This window comes from Cololabis saira, chromosome 14 (assembly GCF_033807715.1).
Source record: "Cololabis saira isolate AMF1-May2022 chromosome 14, fColSai1.1, whole genome shotgun sequence".
NCBI lineage: Eukaryota > Metazoa > Chordata > Actinopteri > Beloniformes > Belonidae > Cololabis > Cololabis saira.
This window is the reverse complement of record NC_084600.1, coordinates 15,740,380-15,765,826: the sequence shown is the minus strand read 5'-3', so window position 1 is coordinate 15,765,826 and position 25,447 is coordinate 15,740,380. Positions and strand designations below refer to the sequence as shown.

The window sequence follows — 25,447 nt, the reverse complement described above, 5'->3', positions numbered from 1 at the left end:
CACCGAGGCTCTGGGCCGATCTTCTGCTGTCTCTACGTTCTCTGGACATTAGGGCTGTTCGATTTTGCCCAAAAATAAAATCTCGATTTTTTTCTCTCAAAATCCGATTTTTGATTACGATTACGATTATTTTGTGAATTGACAAAAGGCAAAGAAATGATTTCAAATATGCTGTTTTTTTATTGAACATTTGCCCCATTGGGCTTTAAGTGCAAACTTTGCTCTTATTAAACCAAAAATGAATGAATAAAGTGCAAAACTCAAAATAAGTTGAAAAAAAGTTTAAAAAAAAATAAAATATAAAGTTTTATCTCTGAAAAAAAATCAGCAAATCAGCACTTGCAAACATACAGTAAGTTATATTTCCAATTAAATAAAACAAGACATTTTCTAATTAAACTAAACTGGGTCTTTGCATGCTAAATAATAATCAACCCATGAAGGAGGTAGAGGTGTGTAATGTCAGTCATTACATTTGCTATTCACATTTGCAAGTTTTTTGCAAGGAACACGAGCCGGTCTACCGCATCTGGCTTAAGGGATGCCCGGTGGCATGTTACAACGCCCCCTCCTACACTAAAGAGCCTCTCCGATGGGGCACTTGTCGCAGGTATTGAGAGGTATTTCCATCAATCATTAATATGGTATCAATCATTAATATGTGTGCAGACAAGGTTAAAAAAACAAAAAAAAAACAAAACGATTTTCACGTTTTAACATCGTTCTAATTACATAATCGCGATTACGATTTAAAATTGATTAATCGAACAGCCCTACTGGACATCGATGCTTTTAAGAACAAACTTAAAACCCTCCTGTTTCTCCGAGATTTTAAACATCAGTAGTGGGACAGTTGTTTTAGGACCTTTAGGATGTTGATTTAATGTACTTTTATTCTAGGAGTTCTCTATCTGTATTGTCCTGTTTTTATTGTATTTCTATGTTTTATTTTTAGTGTTTTATTCGTATTATTGTTTTATTTTTGTGAATCACCTTGTGAAAGGTGCTACTATATAAATACATTTTACTTACTTTCTTACTTTTTCTGTGCATCAACCTGCAAATGTGGCATAATTTGATGTTGTACTCTTCTAACATCATGAGCAGTCACCTAAGGGGGTCCTGCGCTCTGTTTCATGAAGTTTCCTCCACCTTTCATCGTTTTTTTGCTTCACTAAATGTAAAAGTAGCTTAGTTTTTTTTCCAGGGCGACAGTTCTTATTGCTGCTTTCCCTTCTTCAGCTGCACTTCACAGAAACCGAGGAGCCTCGCGGCCCCCACAATGCTCTGCCGCTCCGCTCCTCTCTCACCCCCAGCAAGAAGGTGGACGTGGACCGGACCGTGATGCCGGATGGAACCATCGTCACCACGGTCACGACCGTCCAGTCTCGGCTGAAGCTCGACCGCAGCCCAGGTGAGTCCCGGGCCGCGGCGGGAGACGAACGCCGGCGTCGTCTGAGCGAGGACTTGAGACGGCTGCCATGTCTTTCAGGGGATTCGCCGCTACGCTCCCCGTCCAAGGTGGAGCTGCTGGAGAAGACGTCCGCCGCCCCGTCGGACGGGAGAGGGAGCCCCAACCCGAGCAGTGAGTAGCAGACAAGGCCACACGCCGTTTTACATAAATGTGGCTGAAGTGGGATTAGTAACGAGATCCAGGAAGGATTTGTTTTTGTTGTCCAGATCGTACTCTGGCTGCCACTCCTCGTCAGAAACCTTTAAAAAGGACAAACGCAGGACGTGCATCACTATAATCGCCAGTTCAGTGGATGTGCTGCGTGTGTTTGTGATTGGGAGTTCGGTCAGACGCGCTGATCTTGACATTCGTGTCTCTCGTTGCTCAGAAAGCAGTCGCCTCTCTAATGGCCTGGATCCTGTTGCAGAGACGGCCATCCGGCAGCTGACCGAGTCCGCGTCCAAGGCAGCGCGCAAGACGCCCACGAAGAGGAGCACGCTGATCATCTCCGGCGTGGCCAAGGTGAGAGGAGGAGCCGTACCTGTGTAGCCCCGCCCCACAGAAATGATTATAGGGAATACGCATGATGTCACAGATGCAACTTCATGGCGGGTTACGCCCACTGAGTGGCAGAAAGACTGAGTGGCAGAAAGACTGGGTGGCAGAGTAAACTTTCAGTTTGAGCAACTTGAAAACATCTAAAATGGGAAAGAGCTGTTGTGCGATCGACTGTACTCATAGATTTAGCAAGAAATCGGAGTTATCGTTTTACAGACTGCCAAAAAATAAGCTTAAGAGAGACAAATGGATCGCTGCAATTCACAGAAACAACTGGATTCCAGGCACAGAAACGTAGATTTGCGGTTCCCATTTTGTGTCAAGTAATGTTGGATTTTTGGGTAGCTAACGTTAAACGGTCAAATCATAAAGTTCGGTGTCCTCATCACTTTAATTTCGCCAACAAATCCTGCCTTGAAGTAGGACCAAGTGTCAAAACTTTTGTATGCCTTCAAGCTTTGCTTCGTGTATTTCCCAGGCATAGAAATTAAGTACATATAAATATCAGGAAACTGGATTTGTGGCTAAATATTAATGTCCATGGACCACTGGTTCTTCAGGTAACTGTACGGGTCACTGTCAAGTCCAACTGCCTTTAATTTAAGCCCATAATCTGCTGTTATCCCGTCTTCTCCACAAGTTGCAGCCATTTTTGCTGATGTTTTGCCACTAAGTGTGAGTAAGGGGGCGTGGTCCTGTGGGGAAGTGACGTCAATGCAAACCCCTCTATACCGTATTTTCTGAACTATAAGGCCACGTTTACACATAGCCGGATATTTTACAGAAACTGATATTTCCCTCTCTACATTTTGAAAAATACCATCATTTACATCAGATCGTTTTCAAAATGTCTTCATTTACACGAGCCCACATAAATACGCTGTTAAGGTGCTAAGAGCAGCCAAACCTACAGGGGGCAGTGTAACGAGAAGCGTAAAGTCATGCTAGCCAATTGGAATCCTGGAAAAAAACATCAACAAATGACACAAGTAACTACAGTGGCCAAACAAATTGTAAACACAGGTCGCACACATGACGCTGGTGACGTTTCTATCGCATAATGTGACGTTCTGAAGCCTAAATGTCCGTTTCCCTCTGTTTAAAAGCAAACGTGAAGACGGAGTTTTTGCAAATCTCCACTTTGGCCAGAGTTTTCAGAAATGGTCGTTTTTGGTGACTTTGAGCTTCGTTTTCGTGTAAACGAACGGCCAAAACGCAGGAAAAGACCACCGTTTTTTGCTACGTGGAAACGGGGCCTAAGTCGCTCCGGACTATAAGTCGCACCAGCCATAAAATGCATAATTAAGAAGGAAAAAACATATATAAGTCGCATTTTTGGGGTAAATTTATTTTATAAGATCCAACACCAAGAACAGACATGTCATCTTGAAAAGGCAATTTAAAATAAAAATAAAATAGAGGCAACAACAGGCTGAATAATTGTACGGTATGGTTACGTTACATGACACGACTGAGAACGTGCCTGGTATGTTAACATAACATATTAAGAGTTATTCAGATAACTATAACATAAATAAAATCCTAAGAAGTTACCAAACTATCCGTGTCTCTCCAAATAACTAAAATCCATTGAAATCTTCATCGTCTGTGTCACTTTTAAACAACTCTGCTAACTCCGGAGGTAGAAGATGCGGCGCTTCCTCTTCTACGTCGCTAACGTCAGACTCATCATCAGTTGCAGTTCGTCCTCTTGTGGTTTAGTGTGAAAATAACACGTGAAATGATATACCGGTAATAATGTGTTAATAATTTCACACATAAGTCTCTCCAGAGTATAAGTCGCACCCACGGCCAAACTATGAAAAAAAACACGACTTATAGTCCAGAAAATACGGTATTTCCTTTCCCCACTCCATCAGAGAGCCTTTTTTTGTGTAACTTACATTTTTATTGAGTTTTCACATATTTATAGACAAAAACTATACTGAAAACAAATGACATGTAAGAATAATAACACTAAGACAGTCTGGAGATGAAACTGTTCAGTTCACTGTTCCATGTAGCATCCGTTCAGTCTGTGTTATGTTATCTCATAAGCGTTTCATTTTTCCCAATTTTCGTCAGATACGTTCTCTTTCATTCTCAGTATGAATGTCATTTTTTCCATGGCATGGATTTCCTTGACATGTCCAACCACTGCTCCTGCCTTGGAGCCTTCACATTGAGCTAGTTCCTTGTTATGGCTTTCTTGCTTGCTGCAAGTCTTTTTTCATTATAACTTTTTTCATTATAACTTTGTAACAAGATACATCACTGGACAAGTGTTTGGTTTTTCATACGCCATAACATTTTTAGGGACTGAGTTAACATTTTGCCAATACAAACTCATCTTCGTACATTTCCAGAAGATGTGTGTATGATCTGCCTCCACACTCCCACACAGTCTCCAACAGCCCTGTTGTCTAGCTAGTTGCTTGAATTTTATCTTTGGTGTTATGATGTAAGTAAGGTTTTTCCAGCATTGCGTCTCACACATATGATACCACTGCTCTTCTTGTATTTGTAATTTTTAGCTCTGCTTCCCATTTTGCTTTTATATAAAGCGTTGATTGTCTCCTGCTCTCAGTCAAAGCCTGATTAAAAGCAGAAATAGACCGAGACCCTTTCTGTTATTTCATAATAACTCCAATCACCTCATTTGTAGATTTGCTTGGTCTTATCTCTTTTGTAAAATAGTCTCTCAACGGCAAATATCTATCAGCAGAGAGCCTTTAAGCACTACTAGGGCTGCAAAACACACAGTGACATGAAAAGGATCTAAATTTAGTTCAGTCACAGCCTTTAGAGAGTCTTCTGACCTGATTCTGTAGGAGCCTATTCAGGGAAGTCAGTTTACTTGATGTAAAATTCCTTTGAAACCTCAAGTCATGTCACTTTGAAGCCAAACCGACCGCCTCGCTTTGATTCTCCCCAGGTTCCCCTCGCAGAGGACGACTGTGCGATCTCAAGCGGCTACGCGGCCGCCATGGACGCGGCCATGCACGGCAACCACTGCAGGGCAGGGCACCCCCAGGACCCCGATGAGACCACACCCTCCGACGTGTCGGAGCGCCCCTCCGTGGACGACGTGGACTCAGATACCGGCTCCGCCGGTGCCTTGGAAACCCGCAGCCTCAAGGATCATAAAGGTGATGTGATGCTCGCAGCTTCCTGGCTGCTGCGGTCGGAGGTGGAGCTTCAGCTGCCATCAGATGTTGCATTTGCAAACTGATTTTGTCCACTTGGATGTCATTTTGCCATCTCATTGCTTTGTTTTAACTGTGAATGTCATGAGGTAATGACTGTGCCAGTACCGCCCCCTGGTGGCCGTAACAGAATCAGAATCAGCTTTATTGGCCAAGTTTGAACACGCCAGGCAGGGAATTTGATGCCAGTTATTTCGCTCACTAAACCCAGATTTAATAGCAGCAAACAGTAATAGACAAATGGCTCTTATTAACATATACAATTAAAAAAAGTGAAAGGTGCAACAGTATGAGGTAGACATGGTTATTGAAAGGTGCATTGTTACAGCATGATGGTGGTTATTATTATTATTGGAGCACTGAGATTTATCACAAATATTAGATCTCTTACTCACCACTGTTCTTTGTATACCCGGGTCAGACGGTCTGCTCTGGCCTCCCGTAGACTTTATCAGTGGCATGTCTTTGTTTATAAGGCCATTCTTGGCCTGCTTCCAGCTTATTTGGGGAGGTATCTCTCTCATAAAAGCACTGGGAGTCAGAATCTTTGGTCACAGGACTTATTTTTATTGACTGTACCAAGGGTCCGCACTGGACAAGGTAGTAGGGCTTTCAGCTCTGCTGCCCCCTCTGCTTGGAATGAGTTGGAGAAAATCTTAAAATTGAATAATCTGGTGTCACTTGATGCTTTTAAGGTTGTTCTGAAAGACTTGGAAGCAAGTACAACTGGCTGTAGATGCTTTGACTGCTGATTTTGTTTGGGATCTATATTTCTCGTTTGTTTTTAACTGTTTTGTTGTTTGTTTAGTGCAATTTTGTGTAATTGTTGCACAGTGGTTGATTACTTTGAGACTCTATGGGCCTGATTTACTAAGATCCTAAATAAAGAGTACGGTACTAAATTGCGTGTGCACTGAAAAAGTTTGCACGTGCTGTTGTTGTGTGTTTTGCGGGTGATCAACTAAGAATGCGTGCGCAATTGATAACGGGTGCAAACCTCAGTATTTAAATGAGGTGTTGCGTGTCTGTTTGCGCCATGGAGAGTCTGGATGGAAAGCAGGATAGTTGCAAGCGCAAAATGAAATTTGACGCGGTGGAGTTAAAAATATTAGTGGAAGAGGCAAATAAACACATTCATGAACTACAGCAAAGAAATTTAAACATTACCAAAAGTGTTGTGCCGTATTCAGCACCCCTGCCGTGAAAAGCACCCCCTCGTCGACATATACCCACAGATCTCTTATTCACGAGTAAATGTCAAAAAGGACTAAATGCTCATGTTCAATTTACTCCAAATGACAACGTACACACAATGACAAAAATTATATTCTCATTCCGTGTCACGTTCTGTTTAGCGTCCAGTTTTGTGTTAATGATTCATGTTTAAATGCGCTCATGGATTCCACAATAGTCATACTTTCCCACAATCACAGTCACAGATAACAAAAATCGGGTAAATGGTTATTGATGTCATTAATTAATAGCCTGCTTACTGTGTTGTCTTCCATAATATTTTTAAATATATATAATATAAACTCCTAAGTATGTGTTTGTGTGAGTGTATATGAGGGGGTGCTTTTCACGGCAGGGGTGCTGAATACGGCACAACACCACAATAACAGCAGCCATCGGTGCGTAATGCTGGGCAGATTAGCACCTTCCTTTCGAACGTATTAAATACAGACGCAATCACAATCCCCGCAATTACTTTCGGGCTTCGTAAATCTCATTGTGTGTGGTAAATGAACCTATTTGCATTTTCCCCTCCCAGTATTTAGCGCTTTCTTTACTAAATGAACAGCGTGTGCTATTTTGCTCATTTGAGAGGCGCAGTCCTCTTTGCACGCTGTTAGTAGATCAGCTTGCACTTTGGTTTGCGGGTGATGTCAAGTTTGCACACGTTTTTACGCACGCAAACCTTTAGTAAATCAGGCCCTATCAGTGTTTAGAGTTCATCAGAGCAACAGCTTGGGAGAAGAAACGTATGGCAGCATGTTCAAATCCAGGGATGGATGACCTCTCTCCTGACTGTGTACCGTCTTGTTTCCTGCAGTGAGCTTCCTGCAGAGCGGCACAAAGCTGCTGTTCCGCCGCAGACATCGAGAGAAGGAGCCCTGCCTCAGCCAGTCCCACGAAAACATCTCCAACATGGACAGCAACTTTGCCGCAGAAGCTGCGTCCAGCAGCCGCAAGAAGTCCGGCAGCTTCTCCCGGCGGCTCATCAAGCGCTTCTCCTTCCGCTCCTCCGGTAAGTCGAAAGCCAAAGCTCCCGCCAGCAACGGTGGATCGAGCTCGGTGGATAACTGATCCCCTCTCGAGTCCGTCATCGCTGTCAATGCAGCCACCAGATGTGAGGAGCTGAACGCCCGGGGAGGGCAGTAACTCTTACCCCTACAAAGGGAGGATGAACCTCACGCACCTTCAGGACCCAACCTGAAACAAGATGATGAAATCTATTTTCTTTGAGAAGAAAAAAGTGCTGCTTAGTGAGAAGAAAGGAAACACTACGATGAAACTTTGGTGGTGGAAATGCTCTTAAACTACTTAATGAGGTGAAATGACGAGGTGATATTACCGGTTGCACACTTTGAACTGTTTTTTCTTTTTTAATGGTAAGTTGTAAAATTCTTTATTGTAAAAAGATAATTTATTATTACGTGAAACTAATGAAATGTGCTATTTATTTTCTCTTTTCGCCAAATGCAATCATCCCAGTTGAATTACACTGTAAAATCAAGATATCGTCATCCTCTTTCTTTTTATTATGCAAATGTGATTTTAAACATAAGTTAAAGAGACGTCTCCGTCGGGCCATACTGTGCATTCATCACTGCTCATGAATTGTTTTTAGGATGTTGCTTCATCTTTTATCAGATATAAAAATCTATATATTTATTGTGATTTTGTGTTATGAAGTCACATTCCTATGAATTATAAGTTATGTTTGCTTGCAGACTTTTAATGTTGGGAAATTAGTTTAAAGTCAAGAAAGAAAACAAAATCTGAAAGTCTCTCCAATCAAAAAGTTGGTGACCAGGCGCCGCCGTGGCGCCGGCTGAGCGTGGTTCCGCTTCGTTATTGTAATAGCTGGATATTTCGTGTTTAACGCCTCACAAAGAACATTGTTTTTACGGGAATCGCTGGAAACTGATGTTGTAAACGTAGCAAAGCCTGGCTTGCGTTTACGTTTAGGAGCTTTATTATGAAGTCTTTTGCAATAAGTCTCATTTGAGCGTAGAGAGCGTGGAGGACGCAGGGCTTGGTCGGGGCTGCGATGCAAAGGGATGCGCCAACGTTTCCCATCAACCCCGGAGTTTGATACGAGGGTAGATGCTGACCTCCCGTCTGCTCGTCCAGTAACCCTCGCTGCTTTTAAAGTTTACATGTGAAGGCTTGTGCTTTCAGCTTATTTAGAAATAATTAAGTAGAACGAGACGCAACAATCATAAAATACCATTCTCACTCTGAACTTCACCAAAGCACAGTGATTACAGCAGCTGCCCCCCAGATCCTGTTGTAATTTCTGTTAGCGGTGCCAAAAATAAAGTCCATATGTGTTTATGAGATATTTCAAGGTAAATGTTAAAATCCCTTTATGTTGCTTTCTGAGATGCTTCGTCAGCACAAGTTGAGGTTACTGGACGCAGCGAGAGGAGAAGGTGTTAAATCCAGAATAATGATGTGTGACTTAAATAGAAATCACATGGAAGTGCCCTTCAAAGGCTCACATGTGAAGCTATACACATGTTATTGGGCCATTTGGTTTTTTTCTGAGGATGTGAAAATATTTTCAACTGTCAGCAATAATGTTGGGCCCCCAGAACAACCGATTGGAATGATTTCATCTCCGGGGTTTTTCTCTGTCACCGATCAAAGGGTTTGATTTGATTAAAAAGGGATGAGAGGTCGAGTCCCTGCACGTCCTAATGAGATGTTTTACAAAACTGCACTAAATCCAAGTTGCTGAAGTAAAGAACAAAGCCACCGCTTCGTCTGAAGGCGCACTGAAAGAACTGATGTGGTTGAAGTGTGAATTTATTTTCATTTCAGTGGCTGCAAAATGTAAGATATTGATGACTTCTGTTCTATTTTAAAAATGTAATTTATTGCAAATAAATTATTTTTCAACCATCCTTTTGTTGAATAACCTGACTGAAGATCATTTTTAAGATAAATATGTAAGAAGGGAATTTTTTATTTTTTGCCACATCAGGGTTTTATGACACAAATGCAAGTTTCCTTCAGGATTATCTATCTATCTATCTATCTATCTATCTATCTATCTATCTATCTATCTATCTATCTATCTATCTATCTATCTATCTATCTATCTATCTATCTATCTATCTATCTATCTATCTATCTATCTATCTATCTATCTATCTATCTATCTATCTATCTATCAGGGGTCAGCTTAATTGAATTTAAGATCAATTTGCAGTTAATTTTTTCAGACGCTGGGGAGCGTCGCACTTCCAGTTGTTCATATTTTATTTCTGGTTACAAGAACAACATTCAAATCAACTCAAATAGGCAACACAGACTATATTTTCTTCCTCTGAATTTACATAATGCACAAACAATATTAATAATGCAGAGTATGCAGTAAGGAGTCACACATTTGGGTGAGGCCGGGGTGATCCTGGGCTTAACAGCCTCCGAGCCATTTCACACTTCCTCCTCTGGTATGTGGGAATGTACCTTTAGTTTCACCAGGGGGCGGCGGGGGCTGAGAGAGTGGGTGAGGGGTATCGATTAGTCTCTTTTCAACCTGAAGTAAGGCATGTAGGCCATCAGAAAACCTTTGTCTGCCTCAACAGGAGTTTTGTGACGTCTTGCAGAACTCATCAACGGTGCACAGTTGTTGGCTGACGGCCCGTTCACACGTTTTCTAAGTGACCCCTGACCTCTTGAGCTCAGTTCTGTGACATGCTTTTATTGCACATTTATTGTAGTATTATTCTTTTATTGTACCTCACTAAACCTTTGCACTACAAGAGAAAGTCTGTTCAAATTTCTACTTTTATCAACATGAGACATAGGGACTGTAACTTTGAGACTTTCTTTTGTTAAAAGCACATGTGAAATGTGTTGGCTGTAAAAATTAGACGCTTTCATTTTAAACCCCAAAGCTGGTTCTCTGTCCGTAAGACACCATAAAATAGACATTAGTGTCTTTACAAAGTTACCAGCATGTTAAATCTACTCTGCATACATCAAGGCTTGCTTGTGTTCATGTGAGATAATATACAGCTGTTTAATTGACTATATCCAAACTTAATTTTCTTTTTTTTAACCCCATCAATATAAGAGGTGTACCAAAAGGCAGTTACTGATAAAACATGATTTACAATTACAATTTAGACTCTTTTCCATTTATTAACACAATGGAAAGAAGAATATTGATAGTTTAAAATTCTGTTTTATATGTATAATTTTTTTTTGTGTAGATTTAGTTACACCCGGATTATTAGGAATGTATAGTACAGTATAATACAGTCTAAATATTAACTAAAATTAACACATTCACGTCTGTAGATAATCTGATATAGACAACAGAGGTACTGTTCAATGACTCGAAGCATCCTGTCATAAAAATACTGTCCACGTGACAATTTTGTATCATAAAGTCACCATTAAATTGACTTTACTTCGCCTTAGAAATGTCCAGGGCGCCAAAAATTTAAAGCTGGAGGGAAGATCGGTGATTGGTCCTCCGTCCGCCACTGACAGGAAGCCACGCCCACTCCCGTCAATCAGGGAAAAGACTGACCAATAGTCGGCGCCTATTCCCCAGACGCCTCCGTGATTGGTTAAAGGCGAGAACGCCCCAACCAATAGCGGCTCGGCTCGGCTTCCCTTTGACCTCTGACAACCAATCAGAGCAGCGGGTGGCGAGCCAACGTCCAATCAGCGCGGAGGGCGGGGCGGACGCGGCGGTTTATATCCAGGTCGCACCATCCGGTTTCCCCCTCACGAAGCTTGCAACTATCTGACTTCAGCCGACGTCCGTAACGCACACGCTTCTTCTTCAACGAACCCCACCATGTCTGGAAGAGGAAAAACCGGCGCCAAGGTCCGCGCCAAGGCGAAGACCCGCTCCTCCCGTGCCGGGCTGCAGTTCCCCGTGGGCCGCGTCCACAGGCTGCTGCGCAAGGGCAACTACGCGGAGCGCGTCGGAGCCGGAGCCCCGGTGTACCTGGCGGCCGTGCTGGAGTACCTGACCGCTGAGATCCTGGAGCTGGCCGGAAACGCGGCCAGGGACAACAAGAAGACCCGCATCATCCCCCGTCACCTGCAGCTGGCTGTCCGCAACGACGAGGAGCTGAACAAGCTGCTGGGAGGCGTCACCATCGCCCAGGGGGGAGTGCTGCCCAACATCCAGGCCGTGCTGCTGCCCAAGAAGACCGGCCAGGCGGCGCCCGGCGCCGGCAAGGCGTCCAAGAAGGCCTCCTCGCAGTCGCAGGAGTACTAGCTCCGGCTGCAGACTCACACCACAACGGCCCTTTTAAGGGCCACCCCCCCCTCCTGAGAGCAACTTTCCTGTCTTTTGCTTGTGAAATGTTTTTATTTAATAAACGCAGGTTTTTGTACACGTCGTCTCGTTAACTGCATGAAGGTGAACACGAGGTTTGTTCAGCATTAAGGTGTTGCTGCAGCCAGCAGGTCATCAGTTCAGGCACCGTGAGTCTGCAGCTTTTATGCAGCAAACAGTAAATGGGTTCAGTTGTGGGTTAAAGCTATTTCTACTACCACAGTTTTACTCTAAAAACCATAATCAGCAAATGTTACTAGTTCTGAAGCTGGTGATGAGATGGGATCACTGCATACTGCATTTATTTCTGGGTTCAGTTGTGGGTTAACTATTTCTACTGCCATGGTTTTACTCTAAAAACCCATACTGGGGCTAAATCAGCTCCTGTTACTAGTTCTGAAGCTGGTCCTCTGAGTTGTGGGTTAACTTTCTAAAACCAGTTGTACTCTAATAACCATGATTAGCTCATGTTACTAGCTGTGAAGCTGGTCCTGTGATGAGATGGGACCTCGCATTCATCTCTGAAACCATTTATACAACCACAATTTTACTCTAAAACCCATACTGGGACTAAATCAGCTCATGTTACTAGTTCTGAAAGTAGGGGCCTCTGCAGTCATCTCTGGGTTCAGTTGTGGGTTAAAACTTTCTACTGCCACAGTTTTACTCTAAAAACCATTGCAGGAGTACTAGCTCCGGCTGCAGACTCTCACCCCAACGGCCCTTTTACGGGCCACCCCCCCTCGCTGAGAGAGCAACTTTCCTGTCTTTTGCTTGTGAAATGTTTTTATTTAATAAACGCAGGTTTTGTACAATTCGTTTCGTTAACTGCAGCTAGATGGGGTTTCTGTCCATGAACGAGGTTTGAACACGAGGTTTGTTCAGCATCAAGGTGTTGTTGCACCAGCAGGTCATCAGTTCAGGCACCGTGAGTCTGCAGCTTTTATGCAGCATCACCTCAAAGACAGTAAAGGGGTTCAGTTGTGGGTTAAAACTATTTCTACTGCCGGTTTTACTCTAAAAACCCATACTGGGACTAAAACTGCTCATGTTACTAGTTCTGAAGCCAGTTCCCTGAGTTGTGGGTTAAAACTACTTCTATAACCAGTTGCCCTCTAAAATAAACCATATTGTCTTGTTACTAGCTGTGAAGCTGGTCCTGTGATGAGATGGGACCTCACATTCATCTCTGAAACCATTTATACTACCACAGTTTTACTCTAAAACCCATACTGGGACTAAATCAGCTCATGTTACTAGTTCTGAAAGTAGGGACCTCTGCAGTCATCTCTGGGTTCAATTGTGGGTTAAAACTATTTCTACTGCCACCGTTTCTTTAAAAACCATGATCAGTTAATGTTACTAGTTCTGAAACCGGTCCTCTGATGGGGGGACCACTGCAAACTGCATTCATCTCTGGGATCAGTGGTTGGTAAAAAACATTTCTACCAGTTTTACTCTAAAACCCATAATTAGCTCATGTTACTAGTTCTGAAGCCGGTCCTCTGAAAGTAGGGACCACTGCAGTCTGCATTAATTTCTGGGTTCAGTCAGTGAGGAGTTGATCTGAACCGGTTGTCAGTTAACACGTGTGACCTGAAAAATATGTTTGTGGTTGCAGCCTCCTGACATGTTCAACGGTTCTTCATGCATGTAGCTGCAGGTGTTTCCTTGTTGCACGTGCAGCCAACAAAAACAATGTTAAAAAGTAAAAGGTTTGTTTTTCTTTAAAAACTGACTGCAATCAATTATATGAAAATATAAGCTTGTGTTGCGAATAAAATACAGTCCCTATAATCTAATACCAATGATTACAGCAGTTAAAAAACAGAAACAGTTCAAAATATTAGAAATAGTGAAGTTTTTAAAGAAAACAAAACTATTTAATGTAATTTACTCCTAAATTGACTGACTGGTGTTTGTTTATTGGAGGTATTGTATATCAGTCCAAAACAATTTAGTGTTTAGATTACTCTGGTGACATTGCACAAATGGTCAAATGTTAAAAAACAATCAAGGGAACACTTGTATCAAATATTAAGAAAAGCAATTAAAATGTTTATTGATATCCATTTTCTAATTTTGTAGAAAACAAAATGCCTCAACCGTGGAAACCGGAGGACAAACCTACCAGGATGTGCACGCTCCCTGAACACCAGACTGCAGTCAGGCCTGTGCAATTAATCACATTTTAATTGTGATTTTAATTTTGGCTCTGATCGCTCAAGAAAACAATGAAAGTGAGAAAAGAAATACTGTGTTCAGAATGACTCAGGATTGTTCTTTCCTATTTTCTTCTACATTCAAGCAGACCTGGATGTGATCCAGCAGCAAGGGAAAGGAAAACCAACATAATCATTCAAAGATCACAATCAGACTGATATCTTAGCAAAACACATCCAGAAAGACTGCATAAGGTTGTTTTTTTTTAAATACGTTTTTTATTGACATTCACAACAAGAGTATACATAAAACTGAACAGTGTATACAATAATGATGAAATGTCGAATACAACATTAATACACAAACAATCATTATCAATCAAACATGCCAGGGACAGCAGGACAGAAAAACATTAAATAAAACTTACTCAGTGAAGTACTGTAAAGCTTACATAGATCATATTTTTTAACAGCTGTTTTATTCTCACAATCACAGAGGGAGGAGATATATTGTTTAATATATGCAGAAAGTTCAAAAAAGTTTGGTTTCCTACCAGAAAATGTAGATTTGTGTTTGTAAAATTTAGATAAAATAATTAACAAATTAATCAAGTAAAACTGGCAATTCAGTTTATTATCATGTTCAGTGTAACCAAACAAAACATCTTTCCAGCTTAAATTAAACTGGGGATAAATATGAACACTGAAAACTGATAAATAGCGTGTCAGTTTGCTCCAGAGTTGTCTGATGTGGACAAAACCAAAATACGGTAAATGAACCAAGGTTTCATTTACAGAGTCACAGTGAAGACAAGTCAACCTCAATGTCTTTCTTAAGTAGTGATTAGTCGGGTAAAATCCACGGAAAAATTACATTTTAGATGCTGGTGCATATCCTGGTTTAGACTCATGTACAGGATATCTGTCAATGTTTCACAATATTGTCTTTGGTATCATTTTAAGCATTCATTCAAGCTAAGATGTGAATCTTTCTGACCAACATCGAGGTCACTGCAGCTCTTTAAACTATAAACAACACACATTTTTACACAATTTTCGCAACAGAGACACAAAATACAAAAATTGGAATACTTAAATGATTCAGGAAATGTGTCACATCTTAGCTTGAATGAATGCTTAAAAGGTCCCCTTTAAAATGATACCAAAGACAATATTGTGAAACATTGACAGATATCCTGTACATGAGTCTAAATATGCACCAGCATCTAAAATGTAATTTTCTGAAGGGGGTGGGTAACTTCATGAGCTGATAACTATGATACAGCTGCCACTCAGGAAGGGTTATCATACCAGAATATCATCTACAGACATGGATATTTTCAAAAATTATAAGCAAGTTTTGTCACTTTGAGTGGTGCTGACAAGTGAAATGTTGGGACAATGACTACAAAGCTTCAAGGTTCATTCAGAGATTCACTTACTCATAACAAGTCGAGCATGGACCTGATCACGTGGCAGAAGCGACCACGTGACCGGGAACCTCCACGTCCCCCCCGGCTGCAGTTCCCCGGTTTCACCAGCAGGGGCTGACTGCTCCACGTGGGAAACCATCTGCATCTGTTGATGCCCACGTCTGTTTCCATTTCACAACAACTGGAGACGGCTGCTTTAATCCCTCCAGCAGATGTTTGTCCCGACAACGGCTCTCAAAACCGTCCAGAATGGTGAAGTTATTTATGTTTTATTAAAACACAACCACAGCCAGAACCATTGCTTTAAAAAAAGAGAGAGAAATGTTAAAAACTATCTTGAGAATTCATCCCCACATCTGCCAGTGACAGCTGAGTGGGACCCCTGAAACAGATGTGGCCGCCTCATGTCAACTGCGGCGATGGACTCAATGTTTTTCCCACTTTCACCTCCGACAGTTGAGCTAAACTCAGCCGCAACCTTTCCACAGGAGGAGGGCATGGAGATATTTCTGTCTGCTCCCACTGTTTTATTAGTGGCAAAAGCAGTGTGACGCAACGGGTCTGAGCCGAGCCCGGGACAGGCTGAACCAATTACCCCAGCCCTGACAACGTGTCCAACACCGACATCCAGGCTCAAAATTCCAGCTCCAGAGGAAAAAAGCACGTCTCCACTGGCTGCCATGACTATAATTTCATGACTAAACACTGTTTAGGGCTCAAAAAGCAGTGGTGCAGCTCTTTTTCAGCCGTTTGTGGCAAAAAAGACACCTCTTTGGCAGCAGTGTGAGAAATTCCACTGTATTTCTGGGTGAAGCAGAGATGTGAGGAGTGTGATCATGTGATCATGCCCATTTTTCATATTTGTAGGTGGTAAAGACTAGGGGTGGGCAAAAATATTGATACAGCAATATATCGCGATACATAGTCTCCCGATACGATATCGATATTCAATGTATGTATCGCGATATATTGCCGTATCAATATTTTTGCCCACCCCCAGCTGTACTGTGATTTCAATTTCAGTGTGGGTGAGACACTGCATTTTATTTTGAGTATTTTGTATCTAAGAATAATGCACACTGCACTTTTCATTGTGTTTCAGTGTGTTTTTTCATGCAAATATGTTGCATATTAAAATGGAAAGTTTGAATTACATTGTTTTGACTCACTCTGTCCAATGAATTATCACTATCATCTGATGTACATATATACAACTTGGATTTTAAGATGTGTAATGCATTTTTAAATTTTGCGGTGAACTATGTAGAATATCGTGATATATCGCATAATCGGGATATCGCATATTGTATCGTATCGTGGCTCAAGTATCGTGATGCGTATCGTATCGTGAGGTCCTTCCCAATACCCACCCCTAGTAAAGACAACAAACACATTAATCCTTGGATGGTTGTTGTTTCTTTTAAGTCTAATGTCTTCTGCAAACAGTTTTCCAGCACAAACTAAAAGAGCTCTCAAATTCAGCTGTTTGTACGATACAATCAGGTTTAGTTTGGTCTTTGCATGTGATAAAATCTGGAAAATCTAGAGATGCAATCTGTTTACAGAGAAATATGTAGACTCAGGGGGGGATGAGGGGTGAAAAAGGGCTGGGCAAGAGGGTGGGGGGGGGTGGACCGGACTGAAGGATGTACGGTAACACGTCCAAACATTCACTCTGGAGCAGCAATGGAGAAGGATTCCATCCCCGAGTTCCCATGAAGCTTTGGGAAGATGTCCCGGCTGGTGTTTTTAATCTTTGGACTGAAGCCTCCCGGAGAGAAGAAAATATTCCTCGCCTGCTCGGGTAATTAGAAACACAAACATTTGCTCGACTGTGTGTCTGTGTGTTGTTGCAGAGGAATAAAGAGATAAAAGGGTCTATTGAAGCTGTTTGCTCTCAGTTTTCAGTCCACTGTGACTCAAGTTGTGCTTCACTCGCTGTTATCGAGGTTTTAATCCGTTATTATCGTCCTCGTGAGCTAAACGTTCTAAGATGAGCACAGCAAGAGCAGGTGGAAGTCATTTGATGTCAGACAGAGTCGGAGCCAGATGAATGGACGCTTGTTGGCACGTGAGAGCAGGCTGCCTTTAGGGCTCGGTATCTGGAAACGTGGTCGTCTGAACTGAACTGAACTGAAGTGGATAATGAAGTCTTTCTGTGATGCCCAGGTGAGTGTACCTTTAACCTGCAATAACCTGCATTTACATCTTGATAAAGGTGTGAGATTATGGGGTGGATGTGCATCTGCCTGGAGGAGACTCAGAAGGAAGCTGCTGGGAACGTCGGCATCATACCTGCAGATGTCTAACCCATCTGCAAGCTTCTGTTTTTACATTCGAGTTTAGGGCAAAGGTGGTGTTTGGACCTGTCAGCGTTGAGGAAGCGGTAGGATTTAGAGAGGAAGTGCTGACTGAGAGCCTCGATTTATAGCTCGGAAGTGCCTGTTTCCATAGGATACAAAGATGATCGCTGACCTTGACCTCACGAGGCTCAGAAAAGAGCTTGAATATGAGTTTACTTCAAAAAGAACCACCACCATGCTCTGTTCTTTCATCCGTCAACTGTCGAGTCCAGGCGGCCTGCAGATACATCTGCTCTACGCTTTTAAGTTAATCATGACCACGGGGTGCAGATCCAACTGATCCAAACCGTCCTGCAGACCCAATCACCCCAGGGTAATCTGTACTCTCAGACTGTGCAGCTGAAGATCTGCAGATGCACAGTTTTACCTTTAAGCGTTGTTAGGGCATGCACTGGATGGATAAAAACAACATCCCACACACATTTTAAAAGGAGAAGGCAGATGGGAGCGTACACAGGTAGGCAGGCGAGGAGAAAGAAAACAACTGCTGCCGGTGGTTCTGGGGGCGTCTGGCAAACGAGGAAAATCCAAAAATGGTCCCAAGTGAGTGGGTGGTGACTGTGGAGAAGCCACAAACAGCAGGAATAAAATAAAAAAGCACCAAGACAACTCCCCAGAGCCAAATACAAGCAAGGAAACAGGATCAACAAGAGGCTGAAACCACTAACTCTGCAAAAACTCATTTCTTAGAAAGTTTAAAAGCCTTGTTTCAAGAAAATAATAAGACTGTTTTCAGACTATTTTGCTGGATTTTAGAGTTCTAATCAAGAAAATCCTTCTTACTCCATCGGCTGAGATATGTTTGCTCATAATGAGACAAATTTGACTAGATTTAGGAATATTAGGCGTATTCCTAGCAGGTTCTGGGATTGGGGAGATTTGATGCAGGTGGGATCCTGCAGGCAGGAAGCTGGTCTCTCTGTTGCCTCAAAGGTGAAACATCCCACTATAAAACAGGAAGTGATGAGTTTTTATTACATGTAATTCTCAGAAAAGGCGGGTTACACAGTGAAGGCAACATTCTTCCTCTGTTATTTTAGGATTTGGCCGAGAAAGTGTCCCACGGGAGTAAAACTGGTTCAAAATAGCACTGCACTTCATCAGAAATGTAGTTTTCTAAAGCTGAAACGTGTCCAATCCACTGCAGCTACAGGGATTTAAAGACCACCGAGTAAATGATCATAGTCTCAGCTGTGACTTCCACATGGACGGCTGACTCACGATTGCAACCTGTCTGCCGTCCACATGGTTACTTAGCTGCCTGTGTTTATTATTTGTTGTTATTTTCCTCAGTGAGTCACCATCGTCCTCATTTCCTCCGTCTCCTCTCTGGCCCCGACCCTGGGAAAAGCCTTCAGAGATCAATAGTGGAGTGTTTTCTCCCACTCTTTCTCCAGATATCGTTCCTGTGGGACGTCTTGAGAGATGCTCACATGTGTTCACTTACTTCCTCTGGAACATGCTGTTTCTCCAGCCCATCATCACCACTGCTGCATCACGAAGAGTGGCTGCATTGTACTCCACTGGAGCCCACTCACTCTTTTTTTTTTTTCAACATCACAAATGGTTGCTCAGCAGTTTCCCAGAGTGGAAATACCCTCGTTTGGAGTTTTGTCTGGATGGTTAGCTGCAGAGCTCGGAGCAGGAAGTCGGAGGACACAAGGTCTGCTCCATCTCCTGCACCGAGTGCTGCACCGCCGGCAGCTGACCAGACCGTCCAGCGTCACGTGGAGAGGTCAGTCTGAACTTTCAGTCAATGGGAGGGAGTTAATGAAGAGGAGTGAGCTGTGTTTTGGGGAGGAAGGGCAGATACGGTCTCCTCCTGCAGCCTGTGGCTCTGATAGGATGTAACTCTGCACTGGGATGGGGAGGAGAAGCGGCTGGGAGGAGGGAAGCAGCAGAGCCACTCGGTGTGTGTGAATGAAAAAAGGCGAAGGAGCAAGACGTGCACAATAATGTGGACGCTGCTCCGTGGATCCATGCCCTTCGGAGAAGCCCGTGGATCTAGCTGTGGTGAGGACTCTGTCAGAGTAGAACCATGGTAAGAGCTGCATGCCTGTCGGGGGAGTGGGTAGACGTGTGACTGCTGGCCTCTGATTCCCACTTTTTATGTATTATTTAATCCTAGGGACCCTCTCAGATCTTAAATGTTGTGTCTCTCCTCTGTGTCGCTGCTATTAGTTCCCAGAAACCTTTAAAAGTAGCAGCCCAGACTGTGTAGCTGGCAGTGTCTATTTTCAGCAGGCTCAGCTCTGAAGGGCATAACTGCCTCCGTAATGACGGGTTTGCAGCGCACTGCCCTGCATTTGCAGGCACCAAAGCTCTTCCCCGGCCTGGGTGTGTTCTTTAAATCACTGAGGTTTGTGGGAGAGGACTGAGAAAAGCCGTGCATGTGTGTGTGTGTGAGTGAGTGAGTGCATGTGTGCCTCACAGAGGGCCAGTGTTGACAGCCGGTGGGCTGACAGCAGAGGCGTCGCGGCTCCAGTGTCAGAGCAGCAGCAGAGGGTACGGCCTGTTCTCCGGGTCACCGGGTCCTCCCAGGCCCCGCACACTGACCACGATTGTCAGATGTGTGTGGTTTCGCCCCGGCAGCCTTGACAGGAGTGACATCAGAGGCCGTTTGAAAGCCCTGTTGTCTCAACTCGCCCACGAGCTGCAGCTCCGAGCGGATGGATGCTTTATGGCTGTTTGTGCAGGAACCAATCAGTCTTTGCTGAGCTATAAATACACCTGATGTTTGTTTTCACTGTAGTAGGTTTGAATCTGTTTAGTTAGTTTTTCCTTTAAAAAAAAGGCCTTTTTTATCACAGAAAGACGTGTCTCTGAGGATTAATTTGAAACGGTATCCAAACACAAGCAGGACATTGTTCTTGAAAGGGCGCGCATCCAAAAGGGGTTAAGAAACAATCTTTGTGCCAAAATTCATCGGGATCTTCCCCCGAGACGTAAATTAAGAGTCAAGCATGACATCCAGTTTTTTGGTAGACACAACCAATGCAAGATAGTAGTTAGTTGTGTCTCCAGGTTAATCTTGAACTGGGAGGATGCAGGTCTGTGGCTGAGAGACGCGTCATCTCGTGTTTGCTGCTCCTCGTGGGCGGCTGTTTTCCTCCTGGATGACGTGAACACGACGAGCAGACAGCTGTCTGTAATCTGTGCATCTGTCTGCAAACACAGTAAAAACACTTCTCGTATATGGGTGATTATTTAATTAAGGGAGTTTTTCTGTCCCCAGGGTAGATTTTCAAGAAAAAAAATATTTTTAGAAAAAACAATTATTGCATTTGTTAAAGTTAGGTTGTAGTAGCTATGAAAAAAATAACTGTGTCTCAATGATGACATTTTAATACTTTTTCAGTGTGTTGAAAACTCAAATGTGCAAGAATTTCACTGTTTTGGGTTTGTCCCCAACCCAGACTTTTTGACCGCCTCTCTATAATAAAGCAATAAAAAGTGCTAAATTCATTAAAACTTTACTTTGCATTTCCTTGTAACAACTTAAAAAGGCCTTTTTCAAATTCATATAATTTGTATTTGTTCAATTTGCAATTTATTTATAGTTAAATATCGCTGTCCCTCATACATCTGTCATTACCATCACACGCAACATTTTAGAGAGCAATAAAGTTTTTACAAACAGTTATTTACATTGTTGCATGCAAATTAGATGCTCCAAAGGAACATTCCCAGACATGAGGCAGAAGCCTGATCTTTTGATGCTCACATATGTAAGTAATTTGATGTTTTATACATCCTAATCTGAGAGTAGGTTTATTAGGCGTCATTACCAAACAAGTCACTAGTTGAGTATTTTAATTCATTAATAGGAGATTTCCCTTTATTTACATATATTCAGTGTACAGTGTGCCTAGCTAACCAGTTAGCTTAGCTAATCAAAAAAATTTGCCAACATTTTCTGCAAAGAGGGAGAATTGTCATTACCATCACGTGTCATTACCATCACAAAAGTGACTGTGATGGTAATGACTATCAGTGATGGTAATGACAATTTATCTGTTAATCACCTTATAACTAGAATATATTAGCTTAATTTATCATGCACTACTTTACTATGATACATAATTGAACAGTGACAAACCATAATTTACATTATTTTTGTTTGAAGATGTCAACATGGCCCCAGCTAAACCAGCTCAACGGTCAAAGAAATACAGAGACAAAATCAAGGAAGATCCTGAGAAATATCAGCAATATCTTGAAAGAGAAGAAGAGATACAGTACAAAAAAAGAAAAGAGACAGGAAAATTGAAAGCCATCTCACAATTATCAAAGCGGGAACAAAGATGCAGGAGACGACAGTGGAAAGTTAATCAAAGAAACAGTAGGGCCAGTAATAATTCTGCAGTGTCTGTACAACCGCCTGGATGAGCCATCCAGTGTGATGTGGATCTACGAGCCAATAAGATTCGCCGCGTTTTCATTACGTAACCAAAATGCAAACCACGCCCACAACTATAAAACCGTGTAACTGCATGCGAGCGTCCGACTATCGTAGCACTGCGTGACATCAGACGCTCTCTGTTCATCTCCCTCCAGCAGCTGCCACTTTATTGAGGTTTTTGTAGTGAAATGAGGAGATATCATAGAGATAACTTCTCATTTCAACTAACTGGATCAGCCGTTCCCCATCCGTGACCGTTTCCTACAGCGCTTTCAACCGGCTTTCAACGCGAGCGACAGGAAGAAAATAGAAGCAGGGCCAACAAATGTTCAGCTCAAAACGGCGCACTGCGTCGTGCTGCGTCGCTGTGTCCAGTTAGGACAGTCCAATAGAAAATAAAGACATGGAATTGATTTTGTCGCTGGCGCTCGCTCGCATCGCATAAAGCCTGAATTATGGTTCCGCGTTAAATCGACGCAGAGCCTACGGCGTAGGGTACGGCGTAGGGTATGGTGTAGGGTACGGCGTAGGGTACGGCGTAGGGTACGGCGTAGGGTACGGCGTAGGGTACGGCGTAGGGTACAGCGTAGGGTACGGCGTAGGGTACGGCGTAGGGTACGGCGTAGGGTACGGCGTAGGGTATGGCGTAGCCTACGGTGCGCGTCGCCGCGTACCTTATGCCGTAGGCCAGGGGTGGGCAATCCTGGTCCTCGAGGGCCGGTGTCCTGCATGTTTTAGATGTTTCCCTGCTTTAACACACCTGATTCGAATTAATCAACGTCATCAGCTTGTCATCCAGGGCTGCACAATTCTGTTAATGACACGGCCACTTGTATCATGTTCCAATGAAGCAGGGAAACATCTAAAACCTGCAGGACACCAGCCCTCCAGGACCAGGATTGCCCACCCCTGATGTAGGCTCTGCGTTGGTGTAACGCGGAACCATAAATCAGCCTTAACTCCGCCGGCTGGAGCTTCCACCATTTTTTCGTAGCGGTGTATCTCGTCATTCAGGCAGCCAATCAGCACAGAGCCTCATTATCATAGCCCCGCCCACTCAGAATCCCACATAGAAAATTAGGTTAGAAACGGTAAAGATAAAGACATGGCCCAGAGGCTGAATTTCCAATTTATTTAGAAAAAAACAATCAAAAGCTTGTTTTTAAGACATTCAAGGCCTGTTTAAAAAATACATTAAATGCCATAATAGATCCCCTTTAATATGGGTCACGCCACTGTTGCTGTGCATGAATTAAAATGCTACACACTAATTTGAGAGTGCTGAAATCTTTATTTTCTATTTTATCATTTTTGGATTGACACCCATCATATGGGAAATTTGAGTTGAGCATGCCAATTCTCTTGTTTGATCCTTTTTGATGTCAGAATCGAACCAGCCGGCCCGAAGAAGATATTATTACATAAGCAATGCTGTGGTAGTTTACCAAATAATTATTTTAGTGGAAGGTTAAGTGCTAATAAGGTGTTGTTTTTAAAAAGTAGTGTTTTCTTTATCTTTGTTGTCAAAAAAACAACAAAAAAAACACCAGTGTTAATTTTTATGTCATTACCAAAACATGTTGTCATTACCGGAATACATTGTCATTACCGTCACAATACACTTTTTGACAGAAAATGTTGCTTTTTTGTTAACTTGGGTTTTACCTCAATCATTGTGGTAATGTTTAATTGTCTACATTTGCATTTTCTGAAAAAATATGCATTGCAATTCAAATATTCTCATTAGTATGCAATATTTCATTGTTGTGACGAGGCAATATATTAAAAAGTTAGAGAGAACATGGTGTTAAAATGTATTTTAAATGTACTTACAAATATTTAGAACATGATTCTTAAAGAGCATGTTTTGTACTTACTGGAATGATTGTGAAAACTTTGCTTGTCAAATCATTTTGTTTTAAAATCAGTGTTTTGTTTTTGTGATGGTAATGACATTTTACTGTGACAACTTTGAAAAAAGCATCATAATATCAAAATGATCATGAAGTACAATCAAAGCTATGCTAAGATCTTTGTTCCAGACCAATTGATAAACCTTTTGAAATAGAAAAAACAGAGATTAAAGAACTTTTTTTTTTCAAAATTCCAAAAGTCAAAAGTGCCCCGAATTGAATAATCACCCATATATCGGTTGATGTTATACTTTGTTTGGTATCAATTAGTTTAAGGGATTTAATGTACTCTTTAAACTCAAGTAAGAGTTTAGTGGGGTGGAGTTTTGGAGTATTTACATTTGTGTAACAGGTTTATTATAAAAGTGATTTCATTTTCTTCATGGACAAAATAAAACATCACACTCCTACAGTCAATTGAGATGTTAATCTTGATTTTGGACACTATATATTGTTCAAATTGAGACCAGAAATTGAAAGATCGAGCACAGTGGTAGAATAAATGAGTTATGGTTTCTGGTTCCACGTTGCAAAAAAGTGCAGTTATTTTCAATATTTAAGAATTTAGAAAAATATAGATTTGTTGGATATATAGTGTGCAGAATTTTAATGTGAACCTCTTTTATTTTGTTCAGTCAATATGCACTAAAAAAATATTTGCACAAGTTTAGCAACTTCAGATAGGTTGTTTCTATCTCTGCATTATTTAATTTATAATCTGTATATACTGTATTTACTATAATACTTTCTTTTGCACTTCTGATTGGATGCCAAACTGAATTTTGTTGCTCTGTACTTGTGTACATGTGTAATGACAATAAAGTTGAATCTAATCTAATCAAATTTATTTTTATTGGAGATACAATACTTATAAGGCAATGTCCAGGCCTTCTTTCACTCAGTGTCCGTGAAGACTTTCTGTTTTCAGAGCTATCATTATTATTATTATCATCATTATCACTATTATTACAGTTATTTAAGCTATTATTATTATTACTATTATTATTATCATCATCGTCATTACTGTTATTATTATTATTATTATTATTATTATTACTATTATTATTATTTTGTGTAGACTTATGATACTTCATTTGTTCTTTTTGTATATGCTATTCTGTTAAAAGGTGGGCAAGATAAGCTTTATGCTTCAAGCCCAGACCTTTTCGGTCAAAATAATAACAATGTTGACCAGGGAAAAACCTGTGTTATCTTGTTTGTTGATTTTTATGTTTGTGATTGACCGAAATAAATATGAACTAACTAACTAATGTTATCCCAAAATGCCTTCCCTCGTTATTTTGCTCTTTCCATAAAATGTATTACGTATTTGTTTGTTGTTGCACTTTAAATCCAACATATCAAGTCCATTCATCACTAGAAGGGGTTTTATTTTTAGCGTTTCTTGATACTGTCTGCAAA

General features: G+C 41.8%; 3 protein-coding genes across 13 annotated transcripts in view; all 3 read left to right on the top strand.

Moving 5' to 3' along the window:
* The window catches only part of c2cd2l (c2cd2 like), a 39,619-nt gene extending 30,269 nt beyond the window's left edge, over positions 1 to 9,350 (top strand). For 2 of the 3 annotated variants that reach the window (XM_061739921.1, XM_061739919.1), the window contains 5 exons: positions 1,243 to 1,414; positions 1,493 to 1,585; positions 1,842 to 1,975; positions 4,947 to 5,160; positions 7,271 to 9,350. In XM_061739921.1, coding sequence (XP_061595905.1) covers positions 1,243 to 1,414; positions 1,493 to 1,585; positions 1,842 to 1,975; positions 4,947 to 5,160; positions 7,271 to 7,524 — 867 coding nt within the window. In that variant the 3' untranslated portion in view covers positions 7,525 to 9,350. The remainder of the gene's footprint in view (positions 1 to 1,242; positions 1,415 to 1,492; positions 1,586 to 1,841; positions 1,976 to 4,946; positions 5,161 to 7,270) is intronic. The other variant, XM_061739920.1, reaches the window with a different exon arrangement.
* A 1,812-nt stretch (positions 9,351 to 11,162) lies between these two features.
* LOC133460302 (histone H2AX) lies at positions 11,163 to 11,810 on the top strand. The gene has a single exon (XM_061740916.1). It carries the CDS (start codon positions 11,264 to 11,266, stop codon positions 11,690 to 11,692), a length of 429 nt encoding a protein of 142 aa, XP_061596900.1. The 5' UTR covers positions 11,163 to 11,263; the 3' UTR covers positions 11,693 to 11,810.
* Positions 11,811 to 17,027: 5,217 nt separating this feature from the next.
* LOC133459699 (pleckstrin homology-like domain family B member 1) overlaps positions 17,028 to 25,447 on the top strand; it is a 47,943-nt gene continuing 39,523 nt past the window's right edge. For 7 of the 9 annotated variants that reach the window (XM_061739899.1, XM_061739904.1, XM_061739903.1 and 4 more), the window contains exon 1: positions 19,592 to 19,751. In XM_061739899.1, the coding sequence (XP_061595883.1) occupies positions 19,749 to 19,751 (3 nt within the window). In that variant the 5' untranslated portion in view covers positions 19,592 to 19,748. Of the gene's footprint in view, positions 17,152 to 19,346; positions 19,446 to 19,591; positions 19,752 to 25,447 lie in introns of those variants that run through there. The other 2 variants (XM_061739895.1, XM_061739897.1) reach the window with 2 other exon arrangements.